Source organism: Podarcis erhardii, assembly GCF_964252035.2.
Source record: "Podarcis erhardii genome assembly, chromosome: 17".
Taxonomy (NCBI): Eukaryota; Metazoa; Chordata; class Lepidosauria; order Squamata; family Lacertidae; genus Podarcis; species Podarcis erhardii.
Window position 1 is genome coordinate 26,163,715 of NC_138515.1, and position 20,361 is coordinate 26,184,075.

At 43.9% G+C, this 20,361-nt stretch overlaps 1 protein-coding gene across 11 annotated transcripts in view; it reads left to right on the forward strand.

Annotated features, from left to right (window-relative positions):
• The window catches only part of NRG1 (neuregulin 1), a 512,253-nt gene that overhangs the window by 315,221 nt on the left and 176,671 nt on the right, over nucleotides 1-20,361 (forward strand). Inside the window, exon 1 of one of the 11 annotated variants that reach the window (XM_081845050.1) lies at nucleotides 17,729-18,092. The exons of 9 other annotated variants lie outside the window; for them this stretch is intronic. In XM_081845050.1, coding sequence (XP_081701176.1) covers nucleotides 17,942-18,092 — 151 coding nt within the window. In that variant the 5' untranslated portion in view covers nucleotides 17,729-17,941. Of the gene's footprint in view, nucleotides 1-17,728; nucleotides 18,093-20,361 lie in introns of those variants that run through there. One more of the 11 variants, XM_081845059.1, reaches the window with a different exon arrangement.

Sequence of the window (20,361 nt, forward strand, 5' to 3'; positions counted from 1 at the left end):
GTGGATTTCGGGCTGAAGACAGGAGATGGCACATCTATTGCAATAAATACCCACCTTGATTTTTAATTGTATTTTTAATGCTTCTTTTACTTCTTATGTTGTGTTAAAATTGTGATACAATATATGAGGAATAAAAGGAACAATGTTAATACAATTAAAAACCATACAGCACCTAGCACAGTGCATTACAATTGCTACAAAAGGCAGAAAAAAATCACGAAGCTGTTTGATAAGCAATTTTTAAAGCTGTTTGTAATGTTTAAAGTTTGGGAACCATTGAACTTGACTATTAGAATTCTGCTTTTAATATTTGTTATTGTCTGTTTGTATTATTGGGTACTATGGTTCCTTTTTGAAGGCAGAATGGCAGGATATACATGAATAAACATGCCTGTAAATTCTTGAATAATTTATAGCAGATCCATCATGTTTGCTGCCTAAGGATACTATCTGATAAGGTCCTTTATGGCAGTGCTGGATGTTCCCAAAGATGTGTAGCTGTTGCCAAACAAAGAACAACACTAGAAACATGAGGTTTAATTATAGGTAATTCAAAGCATCTTCCATTTGACAGTTGTAACATGCTCACAGGTCTAGTAAACCACTGCTGCATCTTTGGGCTGATCTATACATTCAGAAGAATCATATGATACAGCTTCTCCTGTACTGTACTGTACTGTACAATATACATATGGGACATGGGTGGCGCAGCGGTCTAAACCGCTGAGCCTCTTGGGCTTGCCAATTGGAAGGTCGGCAGTTCGAATCCCCACGACGGGGTGAGCTCCCGTTGCTCGGTCCCTGCTCCTGCCAACCTAGCAGTTCGAAAGCACTCCAATGCAAGTAGATAAAAAGGTACAGCTGCGGCAGGAAGGTAAACAGTGTTTCTGTGCGCTGCTCTGGTTCGCTAGAAGCGGCTTAGTCATGCTGGCCACATGACCTGGAAGCTGTATGCCAGCTCCCTCGGCCAATAAAGAGAGATGAACACCGCAACCCCAGAGTCGGCCATGACCGGACTTAACAGGGGTCCCTTTACCTTTACAATATACATAGAATGATACTTCACATTGTACACAGTCAGTGCACAAGTGGCACACGAACAGTGCAATAGCACATACTTCAGTGCAGTTCATTTTAAAAAAAAAAAACACACACACATTTTATTACTTGAAAAAGCAAACTCTAAAGGTGGCTAGCATGAAACCCCCAGGAGTTACCTGTCTGAAATTGACAGGATTAACCCCCTCTTGAAGGGATATCATGTCTTCATGTTACATGCACATATGTGGAAAAAACCAAGGAAGCTAGGACCATGTTAGTTTTTCAATGCAAGCCAGCGGGTTTTCTGAAGATTATTTTTTTTTATTGGATATGGATGTCAGGTCAGGCTGTGACCAGATTGTTCCGGATCAGATTGAGGCCAATGTGAATTTTTGAATCCGGTCCTGAATTGCATGAGGGGTTGTGTGCACGGTCGTATTGTCCGAGAACATTAATCACTAACATGTGGGGGAGAACAAGATAGAGTTTGTTCTTAATTCCATTTGGATCGTGTTCACAGATTTATATTTGGAAAATACATATGTGCCATGCCAGGCGGAAAATATTATAACTCCTAGCAAAATGGCTGTATTTGATCGCCATTAACAATGTTGTGTATTCTGCAGAAGACCAGCAACAGAGAATTGTAATGCTTACTACTAGAGGAATACTGTGTGAGTAAAAATATTTCCATCACAGTTACACAAGGGTGCAGCTTAGCTTGGTCGAGGCATGCCTTCTATACACTTCTCTTTGCCTACTCAGACAGGATACATTTCCTTTTTGTCATGTTGTCTCCCTGGCTTTAACTAAGTCTTTTCCTTTTATAGTCTCAGAGGTTGTTGAGCAGTATTCTTCAGGAATACGACAATGGAAACAACCGTATATGGATTCTTAAAAAAAATAGCTCTGCTGATGCACATACATCAATCTTTTAAAAATGTGCTAACGGTAGCCAGACATAGGCTGCACAGTAATTAATAACAGAATACATTAAAATATGTTCTCAAGAGTTCAAAGGAGGCTACAATCACAGGGGAGGACAATAAACAGCTGTGTAAGGAAAGGCAGTATCCTTTATTTCCAGTGTGTTTGGAGATCTATGACTAAGTATATCTTGAGAAAGAATATAAGTCCAAAAATGCAGTTGCCAGGTGGCAAGTGGCCACCATAAATCTTTTTTTCTGGGGACCACCTGATCTTGATTGCTCAGCACAAGTTGAGAGACTTCCCTCCCCTTTTCTGAATTCTTCAAGCATCGCAGAAACCTCAAAGGCAGGAAAGGGCTCTCACTGCAGCATAAAAATTTGCATGCCAGGTTCCCCTTCCTTCAGGACATGAGGAATCACCTAGGAGGCCTTTGCTTCATCACCAGACTCTCTACAATAACCTCTCAGTTCAGAGGCATCTGTCAGTTTCTTGAGTTTGGGACCCACGTTAATCCCAAGGGTGACACTGTTGGATATCCTGGCTTGGTAGGGATCCAGCCCCCAATTGGCTTCACTATGCTAAGTTCTGCCTCCCAAGTTCAATAAATTGGCTGCCCTGTTCTCATTCACCCAGCTTTGTGGATGATAGAGGGGGAAAATGCTGCTGACAGCTACTGATAAAGTCCATTTATGCTATATATTGTACAGCCAAAGAAGGAATATATGCATATATCTATCTATCTATCATCTATCTATCTATCTATCTATCTATCTATCTATCTATCTATCTATCATCTATCTATCATTTATCATCTATCATCTATCTATCTATCTATCTATATTAAAAACAGTGAAATGATGATGATGAGGATGATAGGTACTTGCAGACTAGCTGCATTGTATAGTAGGGCCAATGCATTACATAGCTTTGCATTCTCATTACAACTCCATATTTCAAGAAACAGTTTAGACAAATACACAGCTTAGCAGGTCCCGTTTAAATCCAGCAGAATTGAAATAGAGTATTTAATAACAAACTGGATGATGGCCCCAGATGATGCTCTACCACGTATACCATAGTGCATATGCTAAAACATGTTTTGAAAGGTGTGTTCATTGACATAAGATTGTAGATGTCAGTGCCGTAGCGTGGGGGGTGCAGGGGGGGCTGGCCGCACCGGGCGCAACATCTGGGGGGGGGCGCGCTCGCCGCCTCCGGAGTCGCCGAAGAGCCTCGGGCGCAGGCTGTAGCAGAGCCCCATGTCTCGCGGAACCGACGAGCTGTGCGCGCGTTCGGGCTGAAGGCGTCCGGCAGGCAGCGGCTCTCAGCGCTCACCGCGGTCCCCGCACGTCAGGGCCGCGGAGGGCGCACCAGGCAGCCCCTCCTCACAGCCCCGCCGCCGCCGCTGCTGCTGCAGCTGCTGGGCCATGTTGCATTTTCCTCGCCTCTCTGCCCTCCTCCTCCTCCGGGCAAGCGTCGTCGTTTGGGCGCCAGTGCCAGCGGCAACTCGCCTCAGATCACCTGACACGGACCCGCCCCCACTGCCGTGGCTACCTTACCGTAAATACCCCAGCCCAGACAGCAGCAAGAGAAGCTGGCAGCGGTGGCAGGTTAGGGGTTAGGGGCGCAAATTACTTGCCTTGCCCCGGGTTAGGGGACACAAATTACTTGCCTTGCCCCGGGTGCTGACAACCCACACTACGCCGCTGGTAGATGTCCTAGAAATATAACTATTTGAGGTTCCCTGCCTGTCTTCATTTCTTCAAAGATATATATTTGCTTCCCATAATACATGAAGTGACCCCAACTGGGACCACCTGACAGCAGTGTTGGAACTAAGGAGGCATCTGATGATGATGCTGAGGTCACATTACTCTGTTTGTAAGTTAACAATCAATATTGATGCACAAACTAAATCAAAGGCAATATTAAAATAACAATATTAACAAAGGCAATGTAGTAACATTTTGCATAGCACTTTGCAAGTGCTCAAGCCCCCTTGCATACCTTATCTATTTGTGATGCTTATAACAACCCTATCAAATAAGTCAGTATTATATTATCCCCCATATTGCACACTGGGAAACCGAGGCTGACAGAGAGACTTTTCTATGACCACCTACTGAGTTAATAGTAGGAGAAAGATTCAGACTGGAGACATCCAGACTTCGTGTGTAGCTCAGCCATGTAGACACTACGTTACATCATCTGTAAATGGGCAACTGGCAGTACAGTGGTACCTCGGATTACATATGCTTCAGGTTACATATGCTTCAGGTTACAGACTCCGCTAACCCAGAAATATTACCTCGGGTTAAGAACTTTGCTTCAGGAGGAGGACAGAAATCGTGCAGCAGCGGTGGGAGGCCTTATTAGCTAAAGTGGTGCTTCAGGTTAAGAACAGTTTCAGGTTAAGAACGGACCTCCAGAATGAATTAAGTATATAACCAGAGGTACCACTGTATTAGGCATTAATTTAGGCCCTGGGAGCTTCCCATCAGGTCCTCAACATACCCTCCAAGTCCAAACCCAGCAATCCAGGGTCGGATTTAGGTTTGATGAGGCCCTAAGCTACTGAAGGTAATGGGGCCCTTTATATGTCCAGCTGTCCTTTGTCAACAACAAATTGTCACTTTTTTGTGTTGAATATATGCTATATAGAAATTTACGGACCTAATAGGTATCTAAAGCCATTTGCACATGCAGAATGTAGGCACCCTATATACAGAAATGAGCAAACCAGTGATATTTTTAGGGAGCAGGCTAGCAGGCAGGGTCCATTACTTACATCATAGGAGCCTACACAACACAAAACACTGTTGCTGTATGTAGGTTTTATTTTATTTGTTTTTTATCTTATATTTTGGAAATGTGCGTCCCGTTTTCCGCCCCTTTACATTTTTTGGGGGGCGTCAAGAGAGTGGGGCCCTAAGCTATAGCTTGTTTAGCTTATACGTAAATCCGGCACTACAGCAATCTGTTCCATGCACCTTGGGCATGACTCAAGAAGGGCACAAGCAAATGGCTCTTGAACTCTTCCCCCCCCCCACTGTGAATTGTAACAGGAGCTTGGGCAGCAGCAGAGCCTTCCTCGCACTATGTATCTCAGTCTCCCACCCCAGGAAACAGGCAAACATTTCAGACCTCCTTTCCCTGTGAGGCAGTTAGCACAGCTAATGCCACTGACCTCATCCACCCTTGGGTCAATTAAAAATACATTGTTACCCCTCAGCCTCCTGCTTACAAACAATTGTTAATTGGTGATATATGAACTGACTGATTTCAGATGAGCCATTGAATCCTTTTTATTTTCCAATTTTCAGGAATTTACAGATAGCCTTACTGGCTAAGCTTAAGCAGAAGCTACGCAAATATACATAGTACATGTTGAAATGTGAAAAAATGTGTGTGAGAGGCAATTCCGTAGAATGGTTATTTGGGGGTTGTCATGACCAAGCTTTTATGGCTTTAATTTAACACATGAGTAGTTTCCTGGGTAAACTTTCACTTTAATCCCCCCTTTCACGGCATGAAATAATATGATATCCCCACACAGCATATTTCCCATTCGGAGGGAAGCTCAGGCAATTCTCATATGCTTGCATAGCTCAGTTACCGTATGAAACTTCTGTGGCAACTCAGTTGTACTGCAAAAGAGGAAGAAGAAGTAAACCTGTTGAAATACATTTTTAAACATAGCTGCTGGTGCTGCTGCTGCTGCTGCTTTGAGGAAGCGTGTGGGAAATTTGCACTTGTGAGGCTTGTGTCGTTTTTGTTAAAGACAGAATGTCAAAATATCCAGCATGTTCCACATTTAACACACAGGGCAGGTTAACATGCACTGAGTAAGATTCAAATAACAGGGGGTTTTTTTCTGGCCAAAAGAAAAAAAGAGAAATGCAGCTGCTATTATCTCTTGTCTCTTTACTGTCGTTGTACCATGTGCCACCTCCTCCTTATCTCACGTCAGCGGGGTGGTGGAAGTGAACCAACTCACAGCACAATGATGTTCCATCTCATGGACTTTTTATTAGCTGTGGCAAGAAAGAGTTAAAAACGTTTAAACCCTTGGGAATATGGCCTTAATCTCTTTTAACCTGATTGAAAGGTCATGTCTACATTTATACCTATTTAATGGCCATGGTTTCCCCCAAAATGTATCTTGAGAACCATTGTTTGGTGAGGGCGCTACAGCTGTGGGCAGGATTCTTGCATCGCAGGGGGCCAGACTAGATGACTCTTGGGTCCTTCTCAACTCTGCAATTCTATGATTCTGTTAGATATGCCTCCGACACATGGAGTTTCTTTGGAATGAACACTGAGGTCCAGCTCCGAGAGCCTTCTGGCGATTCCCTCACTGTGAGAAGTATCAAGGGATCAGATGTCAAGGGAATAAACAACTATCTGACTTTTAGAAGACATCTGAAGGCAGCCCTATATTGGGAAGTTTAATGCTGTATTGTGTTTTTAATATTCAGTTGGGAGCCGCCCAGAGTGGCTGGGGAAACCGAGCCAGATGGGCGGGGTATAAATAATATGTTGTTGTTGTTGTTGTTGTTGTTGTTGTTGTTGTTGTTGTTGTTGTTGTTGTTATTACAGTGGTGCCTCGCAAGACGAAAAGAATCCGTTCCGCGATTCTCTTCGTCTAGCGGTTTTTTCGTCTTGTGAAGCAAGCCCATTGACGGCTTAGCGGATTAGCGCTATTAGCGGCTTAGCGGCTTTTAGCAGCTTATCGGCTTAGCGGATCAGCTGATAAGCGGCTTAGCGGCTTAGAAAAAGGGGGGGGAGGGGGAAAAAACCTGCAGGAACTCGCAAGACATTTTCGTCTTGCGAAGCAAGCCCATAGGGAAATTCGTTTTGCGAAGCGCCTCCAAAATGGAAAACCCTTTCGTCTAGCGGGTTTTCCGTCTTGTGAGGCATTCGTCTTGCGGGGCACCACTGTATTATTATTATTATTACAGGTTTTGAGGGGCCCACAGGAAAGGTTATTTCAGTGTCCCTCCTCCCTGAGAGCACCTATTTTCTTCTCTTTATCACTGCAGCCATTGCTTTTTCTCTTGCATCTTCCTCTGGGTCTGGCTTGCAGCACCTCCCACTGTTTGCTCACTTGGACAATGCAAATGAGAAGGTTTCAATAGCAAGGAGCATTAGGTTCCCAAGTATTGGTAGTAATCCTCCATGGGCCTTGCAGGTGTGTCTAATAACACCAGCCCCCAAAACCTAAGTCCTGCACTGTATTATCCCCGATAGGTCCATGTCACAATACGATGTGTAAGGTCATGCATCCAGATAATCGCTTATCCAACTGTTTTGGATAGTTTTGTTTAACTATAACATGGTGGGGCAAGTGCTCTCTTTAAAACACAGAAAATTGTTCCCCATAAATCCCTTCCATGATCAGAAATTCTTATGAAGTGTCTTGCTGGGATGTAGCCATTTCCTGCTTGTTAACATAACTAGTGGTTACTGGTTTTAAGACCTTGAGAGCTCAGAAATAATAAATATTAAAACTTTTCTGCCCACATGATGACATTTTCCTGAACTTTAGCAGATCAGGTCCATAAAACTGGTGATAAATCAGATGATGTTAGATCTTTCACATCGCTTTGTGTATACAAAAGCAGATATACAAACAGCTCAAAAGTCTGCCACCACCGCAGAAAATACGCTAACGAAACGTCAGCCACTGCCACAAGTATTACTGCTGCCGAGTCACTAGTTTAAAAGCCTGATTCTCTCCATGACGCCCCCCCAATGTTCCCTTGGACCAGTGTTTAGATGTTTTATATAATCTGGAACTTTATAAATGTCAATAGAATAAAAGCCACTTTTAGACTGATTCAGCTGAGTAGGTGCAAAAGATTTTTATTAAGCTTGGAAATGTTTAATTGCTGGGAAAACACGGAGCTTAGATACAGAAATACTGTTTTTTTTCTGGCCAGACCCTCAACTTCTCATCAATCAATCCTTGACAGATACACCACATCATGTGGATATAAACATGAGTGTCCCCCACACCACCATCCTTTTTGTACCAGGTTGCAGTGGCGTAGCGTGGGTTGTCAGCACCCGGGGCAAGGCAAGTAATTTGCACCCCCTAACCCGTGGATTTGCGCCCCCAAACCCGTGGATTTGCACCCCCTAACCCTAACCCCCAGATGTTGCGCCCGGTGCGGCCGGCCCCCCCTGCACCCCCCACGCTACGCCACTGCCGGGTTGGGATTGTAAAACAAAATAAATTTGGTAAATTTGATTCTTTTAATATTAGCTATGTCCATGTTGGCTTACAATCCCAACACAGAGAGATCCCGTATTTTTTGCTCTATAAGACTCACTTTTTCCCTCCTAAAAAGTAAAGGGAAATGTGTGTGCGTCTTATGGAGTGAATGCAGGCTGCACAGCTATCCCAGAAGCCAAAACCGCAAGAGGGATTGCTGCTTTCACTGCGCAGCAATCCCTCTTGCTGTTCTGGCTTCTGAGATTCAGAATATTTTTTTTCTTGTTTTCCTCCTCCAAAAACTAGGTGCGTCTTGTGGTCTGGTGCATCTTATAGAGTGAAAAATATGGTACATGATAACCTGATGGAAAGGCAGAATAAAATCATCCTGGACTTCAATCTAGATGCCCAAAAAATGAGAGGCAAACATGGCAATAATTTATTTTCATCTATAAAGAACAAGTCATACAGTTTGGGATGTGAAACCCAAGCAGAATAAAACATACGTATATGCATACCTATTATGCACATGGAGAGAGTGCAATATGATCAGTATGATATAAGGATTTACAAAATCAGTACATGGAAAAAATACTGAATTGGAATATGAACTCAGAAGAACTGACCAACAATGATGAATGATGAAAAATATAATCAACATTGTCCTAACTAAATGCTCCCTCTTGCTTGTGGAGGTAGTTACATAAAACAAAGCTCATGACTTCTGTTATCAGCCATGTGTAGTGTGAACAAGCAGCTGTGCAGGTAAGTGAATACTCTTCTGCAAAATGGTAATTACAATAAGAAAAATCCTCACCACAGTGTTTCAGCATTTACAAATTGCTAATTGTCCGGTGCTAAAAATATTGGCAATATCTAAAGCAGTGTCAGTGAAGTTCCACTGGTGCAACAAGGTTTCTATTTCCTTTTGTTCCCCCATCTTCTTGGGATGACCCCCCAAACTCCCTGGAGCTTATTTCAAGGGTGCCCAGGGGGGTGGGGCTGCAGGGGAAAGGGGGAGGGGAGTTCCATTCTGCTACTGCAAGTCTTGGGACGTTAGATACCACCCCATTAACTAAATAAGTCTTACATCAAAGTTCTGGAGAGGCTGAGATCTGTGTATGTTCAGTTGGAAGTATATCCCATTGAATTCAATGGGGTTTTGCAGTTCTAAAGAGAAAGAAGTACATTGGACCACACAATTGTATGTGCCTTAGCTTAATAATACAACAACCAGTTATAAATGTATTTGATAAATGCAATCACCCCTTTCCATGATCAAGCACGTTTTTCGAATGACCAAAGATATATTTCACTTTATCTGAACTGGTTGGTAATGTGATTTAATTCATAAATTATTATCTATATATATATATAAAAGTCAGTACCTAACATTCCCTCATTCTAGCATTACCAACAAACAGAATGCAGAATGTGTCTCAGTAGCTAGAGACAGCAGAGGCAGTGAACAGGTTTAGCCTTTGCTCCAATGATATTGTCAACTGCACACTTTTACTGTACAATATCCCATATGAATGAATGATTTCCATTCACCTGTAGGGGCGAAAGTAGGGAACAAAACCAGCCTATCAATTGTTGGTTGGCTCTGTGATGGCAATCATTTTGGGAAATGCAATATGTCTTTGTCAGGGTAGTTCACGAAGGAAATCTTAACACTCAAATGATCCCTGAAACATACACTTCTGTGTCTTGCTAATGATGGGCACTTTCATCATTTTAAACAGCAGCGAACCCGAGCATTTCTGATTGTTTCAAAAAGAAACAATCTCTTTTAACCCTGCTGTGTAGAGAGAAAAAATCAAACTTGTGGAAAAATTTAACTATGAAAATCTTCACATCTGTTTTAGAATTATATTTATAAAGGCACACATTCAGCCAAACTTATTTGCTGCTTACTGAGCACTGACCTCTTAAGGAAATAGAGAGATATTACATCTCATAATATAAATCCCCTTTCCCAGTGGCCCCACTCTGCAAATATTACTTAAGCTCCAATTTGTTTTCTGTTCTTTAGATGATTCCGCATTTTGATAGCTCAGGAAATGATGTCACAGTATTATGCGCCAGGAATTCAAACACAACATGAAAGCGCTGAAGATTGCAGAACTGGGTCTTATGTCATAATTTGTTTCTCTTTTAAAGCATTCTGCAGTCATATCCCCTGTTCCTTGTTGCATGAGATACTAACATATGAATTGAATTCACAGGATAGCTTCCAATTTGATGGATTCAATTTTTGCGACTGCTTTCTTTTTTCTCATCATACTGTAAATAATAATAATTCCACTATTGGTTACCATAGTGAGATACAGTACTGCTAATTAAAGGTAATAAAGTTTCTTTGGTGTTCAGCAACTGTTGATTAATATAAAGGTAAAATGTCAGCTAAGCTAATTTAAGGGTTTTAACCTTCTTTACTTGAAAAATGCAATGGCATCTAATGTAACTCTGATTATTCTTTTTTTCTCTCCATGAGACCACCTTATCAAACCTGCAACTAGGTTGAATATTTTGTTAGTCTTTTAAAAACAAATGGTAGTCTGCAGTTGCCAGAGTGTAGAAAAATGACCACCTTTTCTGCCCCAATTCAGTCTACAGCCCCACTTTTCTGTTACGTCAAAATCAGGAAACTTCTATTGCACTACAAACCAGGATCTTATCCGGAAGGTAGCTCAGAATTATCTCAAATGTCTAAACCACTGAGCCTCTTGGGCTTGCCTATCGAAAGGTTGGTAGTTCGAATCCCTGCGATGGGGTGAGCTCCTGTTGCTCCGTCCCAGCTCCTGCCAACCTAGCAGTTCAAAAGCACTCCAGTGCAAGTAGATAAAAAGGTACAGCTGCGGCAGGAAGGTAAACAGAATTTCCATGCGCTCTGGTTTCCATCACAGTGTCCCATTGAGCCAGAAGCGTTTTAGTTATGCTGGCCACATGATCCAGAAAGCTGTCTGTGGACAAATGCTGGCTCCCTCAGCCTGAAAGCAAGATGAGTGCCGCAACTCTATAGTCGCCTTTGACTGGACCTAACCATCCAGGGGTCCTTTACCTATATCATGTTGCCTCTTAGCATCCTGATTGTCTGACAGTGCAATCCTATGTATATTTAGTCCAACATAAGGCACATTATCTTCAAAAATGTTCAGGAGTAGGAACATTATTAAATTTAAGAAATCATGTATTATATGTAGCATCAGAAATGGAATACCATTATTATAGGGTCAAAATAAAAGCTGCTCTGCTAACTTATTTTAGACCACTCTTCTGCTAATAGGAAGCTTGCACAACTTGTTTACATTACCCAAATGTTATAGGTCACATTACCGAAATGAGTGATTATCAGGCTGTGAGTCAGGACACTGATGTCCTACGACTATGAAAGGGGCAAGCCCTGAAAAAATAAACTATGTTGGTGTATACACCATTTGGTACACTCTGAATGTGGAGAACAACAGATTAAATGAGCACTGATACTCCCTTCTCTCTGCCAAAATAGGGATCTGACATCATCCTGTGTGAGACAGTAAGGATGAACCATGCAATGACTGACAGGTACACAGAAATCCCAGAAGCATCATCATTACCCAGAAAGCACAGTCTTAGCTTTGAATTCTGAATAACTGGGTAGAAGAAAAAGCAGGATACAGTGATACATAACTAATCTATGTATCTGGCAAAGCGGATGTCTGGCTATTGCTTTGTGGGCTAGTCAAAAGAGTATACATATACTGTATTTTTCCGTGTATAAGACTATGCTTTTTGCTAAAAAAAGGGGGGGGGAATTGGGTGTCGTCTTATACATGGATAGTGAATGCAGAGGGGGGACATGCAATTAATGGCGGCAGCAAGCAGGAGATTGGCAGTGGTGATTGGGCGGGTGATTGGTGGCTGCGGCAAGGCCTGCTGGTGATTGGCTGTGACTGTAGCAGTTGGGCAGGCAATTGGCGGATGTGGCAAGGCGGGCAGGCGATTGGCGGCTGCGGCAAGTAGGCAGGTGAGCTGTCGGTGGCGGCAAGCGGGCAGACAATTGGCAGCTGCGGCAAGGTGTGCGATCTGCAGTGGCTGTACCAAGCGATTGTCAGTGGCGGGCAGGCAGGTGAGCGATTGGCGGAAGTGACCTCCTCCACCCCACTCCACCCCAAAAAGCTAAACAACAATTTCTTAATTTTGGATTTAAAAAAATAGGGATCATATTATACATGGGGGCGTCTTATACACAGAAAAATACAGTATATTTCTTTCTAGATAGGTAACTGGGTTAGTCTGCTACAACTAAAACAACTGAGCCCTGTGTCACCTTAAAGATCAACAAATTTGTATGGCATAAACTTCCATGAACTAGAATCCAGTTCATCTATTAATCTTAAAACACTCTCACTCTCACTCTCACTCTCTCTCTCTCTCTCTCTCTCTCTCTCTCTACGTGCCCTGTGTGTGATAAGTATGAGAAATACGAGTCCAAGTACTAAAAGATAAAGTCACTCTAGCTTCTTACACATCTTGATTAAAAAAACAACACTTCTTTGTAAATGCAAATGAAGTTCCATGTTAAAGCACACATCACTCCTCGTTCAGGAATTATCTTAGAAATCTGAAGATGCTGACATCATTACTGTTCTTATGACAACAAGGAACATACAATATGCATGCAATACTGGTCACTTCTTTTCTGAAATCACTTGAAGTTAATCAGATTAAGGTGTCAAATAATTTGTATTGATATCAAGATTTTATTCTCTTAGAAGCCAGTCCGCTACCTTCCCTTTCTAAAGGGTGCTGCGGATTTCTTTTCACTATTTATTTACCTAACTAGGAGATGAAACAAAACTTGAAAAGAAACAACAGTGATGTCAGATTACTGCTAAAAGTGTGTAAACTGCCATAGTTGTAGTCTTTTCAGCTACTGGCTGCCAATATGCTCTCGGACCCAAATCAAATGACTTGGGGCCCAAATACTTGAAGAAGTGACTCTCCTTGCCACATCAAGCCTGATGATATGCTGAGAGAGTCCTGCTAGTGGTGCTGTTGATGAATGAAGAGTAGTGTGCATGCGTTTGTGTGTTTATAATGTATTGCAGGGCCTTCTTGATGGTGGCACCCTGGTTATGAAAGGAGGTGTGATTGGCTTCCTCATTAGATAGTTTTCAATGCAGCCTTGAGACAGATCTCTTTGCTGCCATTTTAATTTTTATTACTGGTTATGTGGTTATTGTATTTATTGTATTAATTTTCTGACTGCTGCCCTGGGATCTTAATGAATGCATGGTGGCTAATGAATTGAGTAAATAAGTAAATAAACTCTAGGCAAAAACTGAAATACTATTAAACCTGTGATTGTGGCACCAGATGAGTAGGTATTTTGCATGTCCACCTAAGAATGGTATTGCTCGCTTTCCACATGATTCTTCTATAATTGCTAATGTTCACAAAAACTGTACTTCAATCGGATAATACACTAACACAATACAAACAAGTGGGGTACAGAATCTCTTTCAACTACCAACATATAGCCTTCTTCATAGGATGTGTAGCAAGATTAAATCTGTTGCACCTAACAGAAACAGCTCATGCTAACATGGGAGAACTTGCTTTTTTGAGACCTTGGAGTGCGGCCCTGCAAATATTTACCTGTGAACTAAACAAATGTCTTTCTTATACAGAGCTCTGGATCTAACCCAATGCATGATCAGGATCTACCTGTGTAGATCCTATATAATTTCTGCTAGCCTGTGGGGCTTCAGGCGATGGGGGCTAATCAGGAAAACAGCAAGGGAAGAAAATATTAACCCACCCCCAGCACTACAGCCTCAAGCCAGTTCACACACACCAGAACACAGCCAGCCGATCAGCTTTTATAACAAACAAATCCTAATTTCCTGATCAGAAATATCCTGACTCACATCTAGTTTGCATGTAGCATAGCCTTAGGTAGCAGTTCGTACTGCTACTTTTATGCTATCTCACCTAAGTTTTGTGTTAATATTTTTTATTGATTGTAGTTGTTTTTAAGTATTTTATTTTGTAGTTGTAAATAGTATGGTTGTGGGCTTTTTAAAGCCAGCTAGAGAATAGTAATAATGGGCTGCTATGCAAATTTAATTAATAAATACATTAAATTAAATTACTGGGATAGATTGATCCATGAAACAGCTCTGTATAGGACAGTTTTATAAATACCGTATTTTTCGCTCTATTCGCTCTATAAGACGCACCAGACCACAAGACGCACCTAGTTTTTGGAGGAGGAAAACAAGAAAAAAAAAAATTCTGAATCTCAGAAGCCAGAACAGCAAGAGGGATCGCTGCGCAGTGAAAGCAGTGATCCCTCTTGCTGTTCTGGCTTCTGTGATAGCTGCGCAGCCTGCATTCGCTCCATAAGACGCAGACACATTTCCCCTTACTTTTTAGGAGGGAAAAAGTGAGTCTTATAGAGCAAAAAATATGGTAACTTTAATCAATAGGATGGTTCTATGAATGAGGCTCAGAATCTTTTCAGAGTATGGTATTTTCCCAAAAAGAATATTTTTTTCTCCTGTGCTTTATTCATGTTAGACCAGGCTTCCTCAGCCTCAGCCCTCCAGATGTTTTTGGCCTACAACTCCCATAATCCCTAGCTAGCAGGACCAGTGGTCAGGGATGATGGGAACTGTAGTCTCAAAACATATGGAGGGCCAACGTTGAGGAAGCCTGTGTTAGACACAGCAAGTGATATACTACCCTAATACAAGAGAAAAATACAGAGATAAGCTTGGTGCAGGGGACAGTTCCCTCCTCGTCCGTCCCCAGTAATGTGTGCTGAAATTGATGTGTTGAAGGGGGGGGGGATACAGAATAAAGCTAGCTTTCGGTGGTTAGGAATTCGAAATGGAACAGGAGCTGTGGAAAGGACTTATTAAATACCTTGCAGTGTTGTGTAGGTAGGTTACTGTGAGAACATCAAAACGTATGAAACAGTTATACTTGTTGGAGCAATTCTGTCATCAATAAAGGTGTTCACCCACATGCATCATTAATAGGATTGCACTTTTAAGCTGAAATTCTAGAGACAGGAAGTACCATAAGTATCCCTATTTTGGTTCAAGATGAAATCCACGGGGGGCAACACTTTTCTGCCCCCACCCCAGTATGCCCAAAGAAACCTCAGCTGGGTTCCATGATGTCATAAAACGGTACCTTCTGGAGACTTTATTAAGCATGACTGTTGATCCACAGGTTCTAAAGCTCCCTTGCTCCCCTGTAACACCCATGAAATTGGCACAATTTTATGAAAGAGAGTGTGTGTTCGGGTGGGGAAAGGAAATTCTACTAAATGCATGGAAATTTCCATGCTGAGGAAAGATAAAGGATGAGAGAAGATGATGCTGTGTTTAGAGCAACACAAGCATATGAATAAGTTTTTCTAAGTACTACAATGTGCCCTACAATAACCCTGTTGCTCAGTATTGCTATCCTCACATAGCAATCCTCACATAGGGAACCTTGCACGATATAGTAGTCCACCCTAGAGAGTTTGTGGTTAAGAAGGTGAACTTTGAAACAAAAGCATTATCTGATCCACAGTTCACAAAAATCTCCAGTTTACACTGGGAAGTGTAATATTGTTACTCTGATTCTGATTGAGGCTTGTTCTAAATAAAATCATGTGAACTGCTGCCTTAGCCAAAGGTAGGTGCAGGTCTCCTGGCCTGATCCAGTTAGGCCTCTAAGATTTCCCATAAAAGACCAGACTAGATGAAACAACCCTTCTCTGTCCTTAAATTTTGGTCAAGGGAAAGAGGCCCTACTGTGCAAGCAGAGGGTGTTCAAACCCTTTCCAGCTCTGCTATTATAACAACACTTTCCCACTTACCCCTGGGGAAACATATGTGCCACCTTAAATAAAAAATTGGGAGGGTGGGCAGTTAAATCCCGCCCCACATAATCGATCACACAATGCGATGTGTGCACACCATTTGAATGGCAGTGCCTATCAACTTGCGGGGAGGGGCAGCCCCCTCAAATATTTTATTGGGAGGGGACGAAGGGCATAGAAAGCCAAGTGACAGTGGCCACCCTCACACCCATCTCTCTAGCAATACCAGCTAAAGAACAACAAGGCCCCTGGCATAGATTATATTCCAGCAGAACTTCTTAAAACCAACATTGGATGGTGGGCCCCCTGCTGGTGACAATATTCTTCCACATTGATTCAACAGGCCTATTTCCCGAAGGGTGGGCCGAGGCAATAATCATCCAAATTTATAAAAAGGGCCCCAGCGAGTTACAGACCTATTAGCCTTTTAGCTATACCTAGCAAATTATATGCAAAACATCTCTATATCAAATTAACTAGTTGGATGGACACTGAAGCCATCTTGGCAGAGGAGCAAGCTGGATTTAGGCAAGGCAGATCTACCATAGATCACTGCTTTGTCTTAGCACATCTTACTGACAAATACGCCAAGAAAACCCGTGGGGTCTTATATGCAGCCTTCATTGATTTGAAGGCTTTTTATTTCAAATGGAAAAGCATTTAAAGCCGTAAATGGCCTTGGTCCAGTATACCTGAAGGAGCGTCTCCACCTCCATCGTTCTGCCCGGACACTGAGGTCCAGCGCCGAGGGCCTTCTGGCAGTTCCCTCGCTGCGAGAAGCCAAGTTACAGGGAAGCAGGCAGAGGGCCTTCTCGGTAGTGGCATCTGCCCTGTGGAACGCCCTCCCACCAGATGTCAAAGAGAAAAATAACTACCAAACTTTTAGAAGACATCTAAAGGCAGCCCTGTTTTGTTGGAAGCCTCCCAGAGTGGCTGGGGAGACCCAACCAGATGGGCGGGGTATAAATAATAAATTATTATTATTATTATTATTATTATTTAGTCACTGAGACCCCTGCATTCTGACGTGACAGCCAATACACGGGTCTAGTATGGGGCGGGGAGAGAGAAGTAGGCCCGTGTCCTGTTAGGTTGTACTAGTTTTTTGTTTACTTCGGAGTGCTTTTTTGTGGGGGGTAGGAAGAGAAGAAGAGACCCTGGCTAAGAAGCAGCGCCCCCCCCCGTCACTGGTTTAAGAACTGCCTTATCCAGCTGCAACTGAAACCACAAGGTGTTTCCCTCGGCACCAGCCGGAGCGCGTTTCACGTCAAGCCCTGCCCGGCGTCGCTTTCCAGGCGCAGCTGAGGCGACCTCTGCCGGGCTCTGCCTGCCTCGGGAAGAGCGGCCCGCCGCTGCCGCCCCGCCCCGCCCGCCCGCCCACATTCCCGCACCCTCCTCGCCCCCAGGGGCTGGACGAGGCTCCTCCTGTCCCCGGCAAGCGGTGCTTGCTTGCCTGCCTGCCTGCCTGCTTGCGTGCGTGCGGGTGCCTGGGGCGGGCAGAAAGGAATCCCCCCCCCCGCAACTTTTCCTTCCTCCTTTTCCCTCCCTCGCTCCCCCTCCAAAAAAAAGACAAACCCAAAACGCGGAGAGGGGGGGGGGCGAGTTTGAACTCCTTGCGCCGAGTTTCCTCTCTCGCAGCAGTCCGAGGGATGGGAGCCAGGGCAGCGGAGTGAGAGCCGCCGAGGCAGCTGCGGGTGCGCAAAGAGGAGCGGAGGAAAGCGCGGGGGGCTCAGCCGCCCCCGAAGCCAGAGCGGAGAAGAGCCGAGAGAGGAAACTTCTCCTCCCTTTGCCCCGCCGCTCGCTCCGTCCGCGCGCCCTTGCCAGAGAGGAGCGAAGGTTGCCAAGGCGCAGCGGCGGCAGCAGCAGCAGCAGCAGCAGCGCTGGACATGAGCGAGTCGCGCCTCCGGGCAGCGGGGAAGGAGCGCGGGGCCGCCGCCTCCGCCTCGCCGCCGCTCGAGGGTCCCGCGAAGAAGCGGAGAGGCAAGGGCAGAGGGGGCGCCGGCCGGAGAGGCGCCGCGCGCGAGGAAAGCGGGCCAGGTACGTCTGCCATGGAGGCGAGAGAAGGCTGGGGTTGAGCACACAGGTGGCGGCGGCAGCGAGGGGTAGCTGCTCCGTCCCCCCGGGGGGGGCTCTTTCTATCTCTCTCTCCCCCCCCCCTCCGCCCCAAAAAACTTTTCTCCTTCCAACTCTGGCGAGAGAGCTTCTGCTCCCAACTTTTGGGGGACCCCGGAGCGTCCCCCACTCTCCTTCGGCCTATTCCTTTCTACCAACATTGCTGGGTCTGTGGAGATATTCGGTTCCTCAAGTCATAGCCCGCCTGCAGCTGCGCGCCTAAGTCAGGTGCCCGTCCAGGTGGCGAAGGAAACCAGGCGCGCCAGGTTATCCTCGCTGCTTGGCAGGACAAATGCAGGCGAGTAGCTTTAGGGAGCTGCTGCACGAATCCCTTTGGAAGGGGTCGGCTCCTGATAAGGGGCGATGTGTATTTACCCTTTGATACGACTCCTTTTCCTCTTGGGTTGAGGGATCATGTCTGAACAAGTCTGGTTCTCTTCTCCCCACCCCCACAGCCTAGCCTTCCTGCGTACCTTTTAAGCCACCAGCCCTAAAGTAACTCGCTAGGGAGCAAGCCACGTTGCACCCTAAGGATTACGCATCCTAAGGATTGCGCCACACAGGGACAAGGAGCCAGGGAACGTATTCTTACCCTTCAGCATCTTTCAGGTATCTGGTGCATAACACCTGGTACAGGTACCTCACTTGGATGCATTGCCATCATCCCATAATGTGTTCTAGCCTCCCTTCTGTATTCACAAAGTGATAAAAGTATGAGTTGATCACATTTGTTACCTGCCTTTTCCCTTTATAAGTTCAGGGCAACATATTTGAGATGATCTCGTTTTGTTCCCTTAGCCCCATCAGGAAGATGGTGACTTGGCCAGGCTTACCTGTGCAGCATAACTCAATGTGGGATCTGCCTAAATCATACTCGGAGGAGACCCTTTGAAATTAATCGACTAATAAGTCCAGTTACTTCGTTTGATTAGGTCATGGCTCTTTTTCAGGTCCATTGATTTCAGCAGGTCTACTTTGAGTATGACCTAGCGTGATCCCATCTTTAAGGATTTTGACTCAGGCCTTCCATATTCAACAGCTTCTACTATACCACTTTTGACTTTTCTCCAGTTTTTATATATTTCTCTGGATGAAGTAGGAAGAGTCTCTGATTACGCATGCAGAGCCACAGGTAGCAGCTCCAATTTAATTAGCACATAGTTACAGAAAGGTGTGGATAGTGTGCATGTGGTGTGTTACTCCATTTGCTGAGGGCACAAAGTGGACATTGCCATATCAATGCATTCTTTTGGTTAAAGTTTGGACTCTAATAACTGGATAAATGTGGAACAAGAGGAGACTGATCATTCTTAAGAACTGATGAATTAAAAACCACCAACACTGCCTCTCTTATACCCATTATATCCATTAATACTTTGCTAGTGGCATATAAATTTTGCATTAAAAACTGGGCTAGAGCACTGCAAATGCTACACTGTTGGGACTCTTCCAGAAATAGTTCTAGCTGCACAACACCTGTAATGTGCTACTGAAAACACTGGTAAGATTCAGCAGTCTTTTATTCAAGAAAATACGTGGTTTTCTGAGAATATAGTATCTTGCAAGTCAACTGACACCATAGTAGACAATAACGCTGGGGAGGAAATCGGCTGAAACATTTACTTGAAAGTCCCATTAATTTCAATGCTTTTACTTCAAACAAGTGTGTTTAGGATTGCAGCCAAAGTGCATTTCATCATTTCCAGTGAGATACAAAATCAGTAAAGTGATCCTCAATTGGATTTACTTACTTACTGTGACTTTAAACCTTGAAAAGTCATAACTCCAACATAATTTTGCAGCACAGTCCCATGAGTTCAGTGAGACTCCTCCCAGGATTGTAGCATTAGTCTGATAGAGAGAGCTGATGGGGTAGTTAAGCATGGGAGCGGGGAAGTCCTTGTTTGAAATCTCACCTCAAACTCCTGGTAGCCTTGGAGAAACAATATTCTCTCAGCCTCAGCCCTGCATTTACAGTATGGAGATAATACGGATCTATCATGCAGGACTGAAATGATTTAAGTTAAGCACTTTGAACGTTTGAAATGTGGCATATAAATGAGAAATACTATTTTTATATTTTGTGTATTGTATTTCCTGAGGCCAAAAACAGCACTTGCCCTTTCATTGGGTTTATTCTTAATTTTTTCAGGTTCACAGATGTGGATTCCAAAATATGTTAACTTAAGGAAGT